This window comes from Abramis brama (assembly GCF_963993115.1).
Source record: "Abramis brama genome assembly, chromosome: 2".
NCBI lineage: Eukaryota > Metazoa > Chordata > Actinopteri > Cypriniformes > Leuciscidae > Abramis > Abramis brama.
This window is the reverse complement of record NC_139964.1, coordinates 50,875,194-50,889,471: the sequence shown is the minus strand read 5'-3', so window position 1 is coordinate 50,889,471 and position 14,278 is coordinate 50,875,194. Positions and strand designations below refer to the sequence as shown.

Genomic DNA, 14,278 nt, shown 5'->3' with positions numbered 1-14,278 from the left:
GGGAGAAAACACATCTGAATCAAATCCCCCATGAAAATTAAGTGTGAAAACACTGTAATACATTATCTAGATGGGACTCATTTTCTAAATGATGTTTGAGTTACATTTATTAACAGAGGAACTGTGATTTCATGTACTGATTCAGACAAGATTGGGATTTGGATTTACATAGCTTTTAGTAAAATGGAAGTGTCCACTGTCTGGATGTGACCATTACAGAGACTTATGTGCTCTGGATGCATAACGAAACCCAATGAAATAAATCAAAATTATTCAACCCCCATTGCAAATCAGGTTTATTGACAAAATTTACAGACTTTCAGCTGTTTGCAATGAACAAATCACACAAAAGTAATTTAAATAGCTCAATACAACAAATGTTTCAAGTGGTTTCCACAAATTAAACTGAAAATGCAACTTTTAATGACTTCTGCAGTCTCAAAATTATTCAACCCCCTGAATAGAATCCCTCACAACAGCACAAATCTGCAAAACAGGTGTCGTCTCATTCTCGAGCACCTGATGATACTAATCACGGGCTTCATTAGTTCCACCAGGTGTGCTTGAGCTAGAACACATGAAATATCTGAACTGGCTAGGTTTGTTGAGTGTCACGTTTGACTGCATGTTAGAAATATGGCCAAGTCAAAAAAAGGAAGCTATCAACAACTGCAACCAGATTTCTGAGAAGGAAGGTTCAGAATAACCCTTGAGTGACTGCAAAAGACCAGCAGCAAGACTGGTATTTACTGATATAAATAAGACAGAAGTTTTGGGATTCTGTTCTGTGGAGCGATGAAACTAACACAGGAACTTTTTGGCCCTATGGATCAACGGTATGTCTGGAGGAAGAAGAATGAAGCAGTTAAGCATGGCGGTGGCTCTGTGATGCTCTGGGGCTGATTTGCATCCTCTGGCACTGGAAACCTGCAGCTGGCAGAAGGCAAGATGGATTCATTGAAGTATATCAGGAAATCCTAGGAGAAAACATCATGCCGTCAAGTGAGGAAGTTGAAGCTTGGGCATCGTTGGACCTTCCAACAGGACAATGATCCCAAGCATACCTCAAATTCCACCAAGGCTTGGTTGCGGAAGAAGTCCTGGAAGATTCTACAGTGGCCATCAAGTCAACTGACTTGAACACCATAGAAAATATCTGGTGGGATTTGAAGGCGGCGGTTGCAGCACGTAAACCCAACAATATTAGTGGCCATTGCTCATGAGAAATTAAGTTAAGATTCCTCAGAAACGCTAGCCTGACTATGTCAGACTTCGTACTTCCGCTCAATTTCATTTCGCTTCTGTACTCAGTCTGAGACAGCGTCATAGCTTTCCATTTTCCTCCGGCCTGAAAACAGCCGGCCAATCAACGAACAGAGGGCGGGCTGAGAGCCGTGACGTAGACGCTGATTGTACCGTGGATGCGTAGATTCACTTCACATAATCTGCAAAAGTCGTTCACAGCCATGTTCACTCCAGTATTTCGCTCGATGGTTTTGTTTTCGCATCATACATGTGTTTACAGTGGAAGTTAGATGCGGCTGAGCATGCGCATAACTCACGCCATAACCAAACGTTATGTGATTGGCTTACGGGTAACCAATGATTTTAAACTTCAGACAAACGCCCCCCTTGCGAGAAAGAAAACGCTTTTCAATTATGCCATGCCAGACTCTGTCTACGAAGCAAAGCGAAGTAGCAGAGTTTGGTATTACCAGGCTACAGAAACGCTGCCAGCAGTTGCTATTATAAATCTCAATTGCAGCAAGTCATAACAGCAAAATAGTGTACTAATGATGCTTACTTATTTTGAGATTGAAGAAGTCATTAAATGTTGCATTTTCAGTTGAATTTGGGGAAAACACTTGAAACATTTGTTGTGTTGAGCCATTTCAATTACTTTTGTTTGATTTGTTCATTGCAAACAGCTGAAGGTCTGTAAATTTTACAAATAAACCTGATTTGCAATGGGGCTGAATAATTTTGATTACAACTGTACATGATTCATTATAACATTAGGTATATAACAAAGGGAAGGAATTTTGACTGAGGTCAAACCTGTCACTAATATAACAGTGGTCAAGCTGAGTAGTTTGTGATAGTCGGTCAGTCCTTCCATTCATGTTTTTCTTTTTTTTTCTTTTTACAGATGCTATCATTACCTGAATTTTTATTTTACTCATAAAGTTGTAAATCATGAAAGAAGGAGCACAAGGCAGAAATTTTAACATAAATTAGCAAAAAATTTAGGTTATTAGTATTCAACAAATGAAGTTTAAAATAAATGAGAAATGACGTGAAAAAAAAATAATACACCATAATTGAAGACATTTCTACCGGGCAGGATTAGATTTCTCAGAGGACCCCTGAGTTAGCAAAAATAAATAAATAAATAAATAAACAGCATGCAATTTTCTTTGTAATTTTTACCTAGGTTGAATGAGAAAAACACAGATGTGAAACACAAATTTCCCTAAATTCCTCAAGGAATTAACAAGCCCTGTTCGAATATTGCTGAAGTGGCATAACTGTTGATCACCGTCAACTAACAGGAAGCCTAAATTATCCTCATTCTGAATGTAGTCAAGGCTGCAGCATTAGACACAGTAATTCATGAATGAAACAATGTTAAGAACAAAAAACAAAACTTTCCAACCATTCTGGTTCTCATATGTCTCATATTTCATGTTGTTCCCTTAAACATCCAAATCCTGTGTAAACTACTCTTCAGGATGGAGAAGCAGTGCTATTCCCCCAGGGGCATCTTTCACTGGCCTGTTATTTTTATTGTGGCTGTGCAAAATGAAACCAGTGGCCCAGGGAAGATGGCAAGGGCCGGAATGGAGGAAAATCAATACAGCAATATCAGTGCTGCACTTATCAGAGGCTTACTGCTTTTCAGGGGTCACAGAGGAGCAACTAGATCTAAGTGAAGGGTTTCAATACTGAGATAGATTCTTGAGAAATGTGTGCTATGTACAGACTGAGAAGACATGCAGTAAGAAAAAAAGAAAAAGAAAAAAAAGAATGAATAATCAAACTTTGACAACTTCTCCAGATTTTCAGAGAAATTTTGGTACACAATTTAGGATTTTTCTACAGACACCCTGCAGTGTTTCCCCTACCATTGTTTTGGGGGGGACGGCCCATGTTTAACTTGACAAATATATTACTGTTGTACAGTAGAATTTAGATACATCTCAATGTAATAATAATACTAACACTAATACAAATAAATTATGATCAAAACTTAATTTTTAAAGGAATAATAAAAAAAAAATTCTTCTATGTTTTAATTTTAACAGTAAAGCTCATTGTGCAGCACGTTGTTTGACAAAAAGTTTGTTTGATTTCATGATTAAAAGATATTTAATTAATGTTTTATATCTTATTTGATTACCAGAAAAAACACAACACTGAATTTGTGTGAAAACAAAAACAAAAAAACATTTCATAGAATTTTTTTAAAATGTTATACAAGTTTAATAATAGTTTAGAATAAAAGTTTCATGATTTTAATTAATTAGACATGATTTTTGATTACTAAAAATTTGACACTCCGTATCCATAACACACTCGCTCCGCAACACTAGTTTTGGGGGATCCACCCCCACCCCACCCTACCCCCCCACCCCACCCTACCCCCCCCCCTTAAAAAAATCCTAGGGGAAACACTGCCCTGGATATACGTAAGAGACAGACCTACAAGTTTGGGAAGCACTTAAAAAAAAAAAAAAAAAAAAAATCCATCACATTTAACTGTGACCCAACTAACCGTGCCCTACAGTAATTTGCCCTTCCCTCCACAAATTACTGTACATGTAGCCAATGTTCTCCTTTAGAAAATTCCCAGTTATCTGCCTGCCTGTCCAACAACAATTTCTCTTATTAAAGCAGAGTTTGGGTCAATGGAGCTCCACAGTGTATGGTTTTCGTCACGGAACGCTTCTGACTTTAGACTCTGAGTGACAAAATATGGCATAATTGCACCTGACAGTGCTGGCCAAGTCATGTGAAACAGTCTGATTGAATAACCCCTGCTCCACAGAGAACAACATTATGGGAGATTTCAGGTGGAGAATTAAATAATACCATGGCCTTTTATTCATGTAATGTTGAGGGAATATTTTCACCTCATTTTAAAATGGATAGATTTAGCTGAAGAGTGTAACATCTCAATATATTTTTAGCATTTTTTTATTAGCATCCAACTAATGTGCCTGACATTGATAATTTGTGCATTTCCCCCCACCCCCCACATTTGGCAGAATATACAGCAGTATTTCTGAGAGTAATACATTCTCCACCGTGCGGTGAGTGAGGCTGGAAAAGCAGAAAGAATCGGACCAGAGGGGCCAATTAGAGTAAAAAAGGAAAGCCAAGCATGTCCCCAGAGTGCGGCCGTCTTCCACTGAGCGTCTGGGAGAATTTGGCCAATCCTGGGAATTTGGGGCAGCGGGAATGATGAGAAAGGGTGTTCCGAGGTTCCTTCTAAATGTCACTGTGATGTAAGGAATCTTGTTTAGGGCAGGGTATATTCAACCAATACTGCCAGCTCTCAGCTGTTGTACAAGGCGCATGCCTGCAGGCACTTTGTAGTGTTGAGTGTTACTGCTGTAATGGCTGCGTCATTAAATCTGTTGTCATTTGTTGTCATTTCCAGCCCATATGAACACATGGATACCAGCAGCACAAATAATCTACAAACATTGATAAGATCTTTTTTTTTTTTGCCCCAATCAAATCAGCATATTAGAATGATTTCTGAAGGATCATGTGACACTACTGTAAACCCCAATGTTGACATTAATAAATAAATCAAGTTATCATAACTTAACATTACTTAAAAATAGCAAGTTTTGGAATCAAAAATTAAACAGATGAGTTTAATGGACTCATTTGGCAGCACAAATCTTTCGGATTAAGATTTTAAGTGTTATGAACTCAAAATTTCAAGTTATCTTGGTTATCTTGGTAGGTACCTTGACAACACGCTGATTGGTCGATACACAAGGCAGTAATTTTTTTGTTCATCGTGAATTTGCTGATGCAGGCAGCAGGCCAGAGGCACTGACACTGCATAAAAAACAGTATTTCGGGTTTAAATCTGAGATTGGACATTTATATCAGACGAAGGTAAGTGCAAATTCATAAAACCTTTTTAAATAGAGTATTTACCAAAACATAAGATTAAGTGTTGTTTATTTAAATTGAGTGTGTTTATGTTGCAAAATTAGTCTAGCTATCTTAGCTAGTTTGGTAACTGCTAACTGGTACGTTACTTAGCAATTGCTACATACATTTCTAAGAAGTTAGTCATTAGTTAAATATTCACGATTATTAATTAATGTTAGCCTAGCTAGCGTGCTTGAGTTGTTAACGTATTCTCCTTTGACAAATCAGCAGACACTTTCTTCTCAACTGTCCTCAGAGGCTTCAAATACAGCACTGAAGGAAGAACTGCAGCTGACTTTTGATTCATGTGAGGAAGACAAGGTACAGTGTACTTAGTTTTATTATTATGTAATTTACTGTGTGTGTATATTATATATATATATATATATATATATATATATATATATATATATATATATATATATATATATATATATATATATATATATGTGTGTGTGTGATTGTTTTTAGGCCAGGTGGTAAATGATGCCATTCTTCTCGAATACTGCTGCTCTTCAAAGAACAGAGTCATCAATAAGGTAACGCATACAGAAAGAGTTTTTGTTTGAATACCATTCAGTTTCCCAAGTTATCTTGTATTTTATTTAGTAACTGAAACGGCAAGAAAGCACTTTGACTTGCTTTGATTATTTCCATTTTTGTTGCTGTCCAACTAACAAAATTGCTTTGTATTGTTACATTTTTATTTTTATATGACAAGTTGCATCACTCTAACCTGTGCTTAAACAATGAGAACTGTACAATGTATTTAGAGAAAATGTGTCTTCATTTTATTTTTATTTTTTTAAATCACAGGATCCTCGTTCCCAGCCCCGACCATTCATCTGAAGGCTCTGGCAACGAGAACCCTTTGAACCAACAGTGGCACAATCTCACTAATGTTAGCCTGCAGTACTCACTGACTCTCTCACACACATTCAGTTGTGGTCAAAAGTTTACATTACATTGCAGAATCTGAAAAATAAAAATAAGAGGGAGTTGTTGTTTTTTAAGTACTGCCCTGATTAAGCTATTTCACTTAACATATGTTTACATTAAGTCAAAATTATAGCTGAATAAAAAAAAAAAAAATTTTTTTTTGAATATTTAAACCCATTCCAAAAGTGATTGTATGATGTTGAGATCTATCTATTCACACCAAGGACAACTGAGGGACTCGCACACAACTATTACAATGGGTGAAAGATAAGTTAAGTAAAAGGTAAGTTAAATGTAGATGACAAACATGTCTGCTGTTGTTCATTACAGTGTGCTTTTAATTGTTCTGATAAACTGTTCTGATCTGGTCAATTTCACTTTTAAATGACCGATTTCTAAAGAAATGTTTAAACAACTGATTTAATTTACCGCAAGTATTGTAATTGTATTTTTTACTGATTAAATATTAATATACGATGTGCAGTCAGTATGCATTATAGAAGTTATGTAATGTAACTCTAATAAAGCTGTTGATGTGAAAAACAAAACTTGGTTTAATGATTTATAATTTATTTAATAATAAGTAAACAACAAAATATAAACTGGCAAGTTTGAGTTTAGTCCATTTGCCTTTTAAGTTATCTTTACTTACGTATTTAAGTTAATTCAATGAGAAGACCACATTAGGTCAACTCAATTAATTGAGTTTTCAATTTTCCAATTACTCAATTAAACTTACGCAACCACTTTCCTCAAATCATTTGAGTAGTCTCAACTTATTAGGGTTTACAGTGTGAAGACTAGAGGAATGGCTGTTGGAATTTCAGCTTTGCCATCAAAGGAATAAATTACATTTAACCCTCTGGTGCTGCTCTTCGGTCATTTTTGACCGAAAATTTTTATGCTTTGTTTTGCATTTTTTACTTCATCTGAATGATACGAAACTTGGTAAAGGTTTTGGCACTTGCTGTGAACACACACACACAAAAAAATCATGGACATGATTCGAAAAGGTTAAATGGTCCTGAAAAAAAATTTGTCACACTTGTGCTCCTCGTGGTCAAAAATGTCCACATTGGAAATGAATGGGAGACAAATTTTATCGAGTGAAAACTTTTGGTACTGTGGCCAAACAAAATCTTACTGAGATATTTTTTTGAGATTCAATCTCAAATATGGAACACACTTGTTTAGATTTATGGCTTTGATTTTCTTTTGCAAAATATGTTTCATAAAAAAAATTTAAATGGTATTTTTGTGCATTTTTCATAACAATAAATGTACAATTCTGTAACTTTTTTAAGTTCACCTTTTTTTTTACCATTTTCATTTCAGCAATAATCTGCCAAGTGTCGTCTTTGAAAAGAGATCAAACATAAGTCGGTGGTCAAATGCATTCAAGATTTAAGTTGGAAATTTAATTTCCAGGTCTATGCTCAAAGTAAATAAATGGATTATAAATACAGCGTAAATATAATTTTGTACCATAAAATCCCCTAAAAATGAAAAACTATTAAATAAAAAACATTATCGAACTAAAATATAGTACATTAATTTCATTGAAATAAAAAAGAAACATTTTGTCATTTTTGACCGACATTCGAAGAGCACCACAGGTTTTAAAAAAATATTAAAATAGAAAACTGTTATTTGAAATTGTAATAATATTACTGTTTTTACTATATTTGCCTTGGTAAATAATTAGTCTTAATAATGTATTATATATTATACTATCAAAAAATAAACAAGCAGTCAGTACATCAAATAAGGATTTTTCTTGAAAATAACATTCCAAAAATGTTCCGGTTCTCGGCTCATTTCGAGTTGGACAAAACCTGTGGTTTATTGAGTGAGTCATTTAAAAGATTCAGTGAGTAAATCAGACTGATTCAGTCCATGATTGAACCTATGATCAATTTAGTCTGATTCACAATGATTTGCCCATTGGCTCAACTGATTCATTAGAAAGTATTGATGAAATTAAGCAGTTTGTTCGCAACTGTACTGTTTGGGTTTTATTTATTTTGTTGCTTTTTCGGTTTCAGTATCTGACTCAGTATCTGTGGTCCGATGAGATGTTGCCAGGCTATATGTCAGTGTCATTTAAATTAAACGTTTTTTTATTTAATTTAATTTTGTATGACTGGTGGCTAACTAACTTTATTGTATTAACAAAAACTAGTTTGGGACTGCTATTTAATAGCCTTACCTTATACTGTTTAATCATCATTCAGTATTAGTCATATTCTTACAATTTATGCGTATGTTAAAGGAGAACTCCGGTCAATTTTAACATTGAGCTCATTTTTTTGTAAATTTGGAGTGTACAGAGAACAACGACAAAAATCGGTGCTGCCTACACCATGTTATCCTCTTTTTAAAATTTGCACCCTGTTGACTTCAATGGGGCAAGTTTTAAACCTGCTTTTAGCCTCTTAACATCCTTGATGTGTCATTACAAGTGCACAGCCAATGTGAGTGATTCCTTCAGAGTGAACACGGGTGAATCTGACTTTATTTCCTGTTTTCGGTCGAAGTCCACAGTAGTCGATTGTCGAGTTCACGCGCGTGATCATAGGTAACTAAACCTATGCGCGTGAACTCGACAATCGATTACTGTGGACTTCGACCGAAAACAGGATGTAAATACAGGTATGTGCGCTGGCTGAAATAACATTTTTATTCATATCTTTCACATCTACTGTAGTCAGATTCACCCGTGTTCACTCTGAAGGAATCATCTAACATGGCTGTGCACTTGTAATGACACATCAAGGATGTTAAGAGGCTAAAAGCAGGTTTAAAACTTGCCCCACTGAATTCAACAGGGTGCAAATTTTAAAAAGAGGATAACACGGTGTAGGCAACACCGATTTTTGACGTTGTTCTCTGTATTGACAGCACTCCAAATTTACAAAAAAATGAGCTCAATGTTAAAATTGACCGGAGTTCTCCTTTAAGTAAAGTGGACTTGTCTGTGTCAGCCATCTTTGTGAAATAAATTTGCTTGGTTTTAAAAGCAAATTGAATATAATTTTTATAATTGTATACAGTTTAAATTTGAATTAGGTCAAATAAAATCAAAATGGGTCCCGGCTTAATGACCATGGGAAAATGTGGGTCCCATGGTCAAACCAGTTGAGAACCACTGATCTAGTGCTCACAACTAGGAAAAACAAATCAACTCCTGTTCCTGCAGTGTCCAATAATGTGATTCTGATTCTTTGAGCTGATAATGACAACTGGAGGATCACGTGTGGGAGTCAGAACTCTTTTGTTTTCTAAAAACAGTGAAAAGTTGGCCGCAGCTGCCAAAATATGTGTATAGGCCAATCGCATACAAAACATGACCCTAACAAAGCAGACTACTGCAGAACCTCTCACAGACATGATACATGATCACTTTCCCCGATTTTACATGTTTACATTTAATAGTGTACTTCAAATGTTTTCCTCTTATAGTCTCAGTTCAGAGACCCTGCCTTGAACCTTTCTGAAAGCATAACGTTTTACAACTGGAGGGTGGGAGATGTTGAACAGAGCAGAGCCCACTCCGCCTTTACACTGTCACATCCTGCCCCCAGTGCCAGACAGAACCAGAGGGAGGGATGGGAAACGAAAGGAAGATAGAAATGAAGGTGCTGTGTTCCTGTCACTGGTGAAATTCTCCCACAAAGGGAGCACAACAGGCAGAACACGAGTCCAAGGGGAATCGTTGGGGGAAAAGGAGCAGGTAGACAGAAATGGAGAATGATGGAAGGAATGAGAAAGCGAGACTGCAGTGATAAAAGAGGTGATGTGTGTGCGTGTTTGGCGGGGCAGCGGTGGAGGAATGCCCCATGGCTGTGCTATAAGGAATAAATCAACTGTGCTGCTATGTTTTGGTAAGATACATGCCAAACGCAATCTCTCTAGCCAAAGCTTGAAACCTTCTTGCATATAAGTTGTGTTTGAAAAGAAAACATTTGTACTCCCTCACGTTGGCAGCTTTTCAGTTCCGACAGACAAAACGTTCTTTTTTTAATATCCTCACAGGGGCTTAACAATTTCATTAAATCTTACAACAGTTTTTTAAAATTGTAAATCAACCCTGAAAACAGAATACACCAGCATGAAGTGAAAGTGGCTTGTTTGTACAATATGTCAAGAAAATTTAGTAATTGCTTCACTCAGCTGCAGCAGAAGTCTTCAAGATCCTATGAAATAAATTGACTTGCAATTTTTATTTATTTTTTTTTACAATTTTTTCTTTTTTCCTGAGTTGATGTATTTCCCGTTGAAACAGTAAGTTGGGGCAGGACATATTGAAGGGATTGTCATTTTATACACTACCATTCAAAAGTTTGAAAACAAAGTAAAAGTTTAAAGACTTTTACTTTGTTACAAAAAAAAAACCTATTTCAAATAAATGTTGTTCTTTTGAATATTTCTATTAATCAAAGAATCATGAACTAAATGTATCAAGTTTTCCACAAAATATTATGAAGAAGAACAACTGTTTTCAACATTGATAAAAATAAGAAATGCCTCAAATCTGCATATTAGAATGATTTCTGGAGGATCATGTGACACTAAAGACGAGTAAAGATTTAGCTTTGCCATCACAGAAATAAATTACATAATTTAAAATATAATATTTCACTATATTACTGCTTTTAATGTATTTTTGATCAAATAAATCCAGCATTATTAAGCATAAACATTTCATCAAAAACATAAAAAAAATCTTACCAACCTCAAACTTAGTAGTATACATAGCCAATAGTTCACACTACTTGCTATTGCTAGTCAGAGGAAAGTGGTATTAGAGGGAGAGAAAATATCATTTTAGACATCGTTTGACTGGATAAAAGCTTCACAAATACAACATGAGTCATCAGTATTTTTGGCCCATTTAATAGTGCAGGAAGCATGGTCAATATTTAGTGGTGTGTCCATCAAGTCATTTCATGGGGTCTTTAACTATTAGAAAATTTCATTGACTGCAGACAGGAACACATGTAGAGTGAGAGAGAGAGTGTGTGTGTGTGTGTGTGTGTGTGTGTGTGTGTGTGTTCACCTCAAACTCAGCGTGTTTGTGGATGTCCTCTGCTCTCTGGCGGCTCAGGATGAACTCGGCCTCATTAGCTACACGCACCAGATGGTCCTTCATGGTGTGGCTCAGCAGTCTGCACATCAAAAACACATTGAACATTAAGAACATCACATGATTTTGTCTGAATTATTTTCAATAATTATGCAGTTTGTGTTGGTAGGATAACTGAATCCAAGTTAGGATTTCATACAGATACGAGTAAACTAAATTGGAAAACAAATCACAGATGAATTTTTACATTTATTAAAAAATGTGCTGAATGAGAGATGCAGCAAGACAATAACTATTTTCATATTATGGCTGATATTATAAATCTATACTACTTCCTAAAAAAAACTAAACTAAATAGTTTGCATGCTACAAGTGAATTGAGGCATCAGATTATAATGTACAGCATGTAAATATAAGCTGATAAACAACCAATATTGGCCAATACAATAAATATTAATAATAATAATAATCTCTGCCAATATCGGTGATAAATGATGTTGTATTGGTATATCGTGCATCCATAATAAAGAATACTGTATATAAATTCCAATGTATAATGATGTTCACATCAAATAAAAGATAGTAAAAATATCCTACAAAATAGTAAAAGGATATCTTCCACATCTCTCAACTGTTAATCTGTGAAATAAATTTTGCTGATTTAATAACACAGTTGTTAGGCCATCAAAGTGTAAATAGTAAGCTAAACTAACTTAACTACACCATGTAAAACAAGCAGAAAATCATATTTAGCACGGCAGCTAAAAACCACCCCCACTAAAACAACCAGCGATTGATTTGTAAATGATACGCATCTAACAAGATACGGATGTAGGGGGTGTGGAGAAGGGGCACGTCTCACCCCAGCTCATGTTTCTACATATGTAAGAACAGCCTTCCTTGGATAAACACAAACACAAACACACACACACACACACACACACGGTTTCTTATCACAGGACATCTGATGATTATAGGGGCTGATGGGAGATCAGATGATGTACCCTGCTTTTACTGCTACTGTTTGTCAACCCTCATCAAAACCTGAAGCTGTTCTTTCCATCTCAGAGTCTTGTTTGTGAATCAGCTTAGTTTTTTCTGTCCGCGGTGCCCCGGGTTAGCACAGACGGGGAGGAACCTGATCTTGAAACAGCACATTTACACCCCGGGCAGATTTGTGAACAACACAAGCCATGGCCTAATAAAACATTCCCCCCAGGGACAGAGATGAGTATCTCAGCAGGTCAGGAGGCTCAGGCCTCTGCAAAGTGGAAGAATAACAGGCGGAGGGTGGAGGGCTGAAACTCGAGCCTGGTGTGTCAGCGGCGGGCAGCGGGGGAGCGGACGTGCCAGGGACTCTGCAGTGACCCTCTCCCACCCCTCTCACCCCGACTGCCATCAATAACACAGTCCCACTCTCTGTGACTGCCCTTCATTCTATCACCCTTCTGCTTTCCTTTCTTTCTTTATCTGTTTTTACTTACTTTATGGTATGACAATCTAGAGAAACAAACAAAAGATTAGATTATCGATTATACAATGGTAATATCATGGTGTGAGACATGCTTTCACGTTGCCCAAGTAAATCTCAGGCCAAATTAAACCGTTTTAAATTAGACCGGTTGGAGTATGACTTTAAGAGTCGCGAAAGCGATACGAAAGCTGTGTTTTCAAATCGCTTGAGGTATTTTGATGTCATACGCCATTCGGTCTGTGCAGCACTGCATGAAGTCGAATACACGTATTGACAAGGTAAGGGATTTAATTAAACCAATGAAGACCTGCAACCTCTTGATTGGACCAGTCTGTACCAATCACATTTTCTCCACACCGTGCAAGGTCACTGCTGACCCCAAACTGTGCGACGATCACTGATGTTTAGGCGGCATTGTGAAACGTAGTATTTGTGCACACAAAGCAGATTTACACCTCTAAGAACTATTATATTGGAGTTGTTCATTTTAACTGTTAATAACAACACCAGCTGACATCTGTTAATAAACGCCCTGTATGTTTACAGCATTGGTTGAGATTTTTTTTCCATGAGAAAAAAATAACGTAGCTACTGTACCTGATATTTATCCAAATGAACTGATATTGAATAAAGATCGTAATCGTATCGCAAGCTTATGAATTGAAATCATTCCCAGAAAGCCGCATCTCAGACAGCGAGCGAATACTGAATTGAGCTCTCTTTCACGTCTTCTTGAACGAACAAATTTGCACAAAATTGTTAAAAAAAAGTTATTCAGTCAAGAACAGTGAGTGATATTCTTGTCATTTGTTATTTGATTCACATTAAAGGGTTAGTTCATCCAAAAATGAAAATTCTGTCGTTAATTACTCACGTACTCACTGGTACTCACGTGAGCAGCGTCAGAGACTTTAAGGGTCACTTTAAGGCCGGATGCACGGACCGAATATACTGACACACATCTGGTTTTCACTCAGCTGTTTACGTTCAATTTAACACATAACTGACTGTGTTTATGTGAATACTCCACACAATGGGCATTTTGACAATTATGTGCATATGTGACCATTCAAGCACAATTAGCAGCAAAAGAGAACTCAATTTGGGATGCTGTCTGAGAGAGGTGGCTTTCTGTGTGAGCGCCTTGAATCTGCGTCAGTCAACATGAGTAATGCATTGAGATCTTTTTTCATGACTTACTACGCTTTACATCAATGCACGTCCTGCTTTTCTTCTGCTACGCTGATATATTTACATACCAAGATATGAACGATATAGCAAAATCTCTAACGACAGACATTTTATATCGTCGCCATGATATATATATCGTCATACCGTCCAGCCCATAGACTGTAAAAAAAGATGGACAACACATTCACTCTCTTCCATTGTAGTAAGTGAAGCCGCCGGGTGTCCCAACATGGTGTAACATCTTGAGTCTCGAGTCTGCGCAGTAGTGAGCGCGAAGTGGAGCCGCGATATCAAGGCCCCGCCCACACTCCCGTAGAATCGGTTTGCACCGGTTAGTACAGTTTATGTAGGTGTTAAATAAACAGTTATGGAAATGTAGAAATTAAAGTTTAGGCTCCAATCTCCTCCCCAAG

The 14,278-nt window shown here is 36.6% G+C and overlaps 1 protein-coding gene across 6 annotated transcripts in view; it reads right to left on the bottom strand.

The window, feature by feature from the left end:
* The window catches only part of lrba (LPS-responsive vesicle trafficking, beach and anchor containing), a 266,377-nt gene that overhangs the window by 141,298 nt on the left and 110,801 nt on the right, over positions 1-14,278 (bottom strand). For all 6 annotated transcript variants that reach the window (XM_084095942.1, XM_084095944.1, XM_084095945.1 and 3 more), the window contains exon 35: positions 11,174-11,282. In XM_084095942.1, the coding sequence (XP_083952068.1) occupies positions 11,174-11,282 (109 nt within the window). The remainder of the gene's footprint in view (positions 1-11,173; positions 11,283-14,278) is intronic.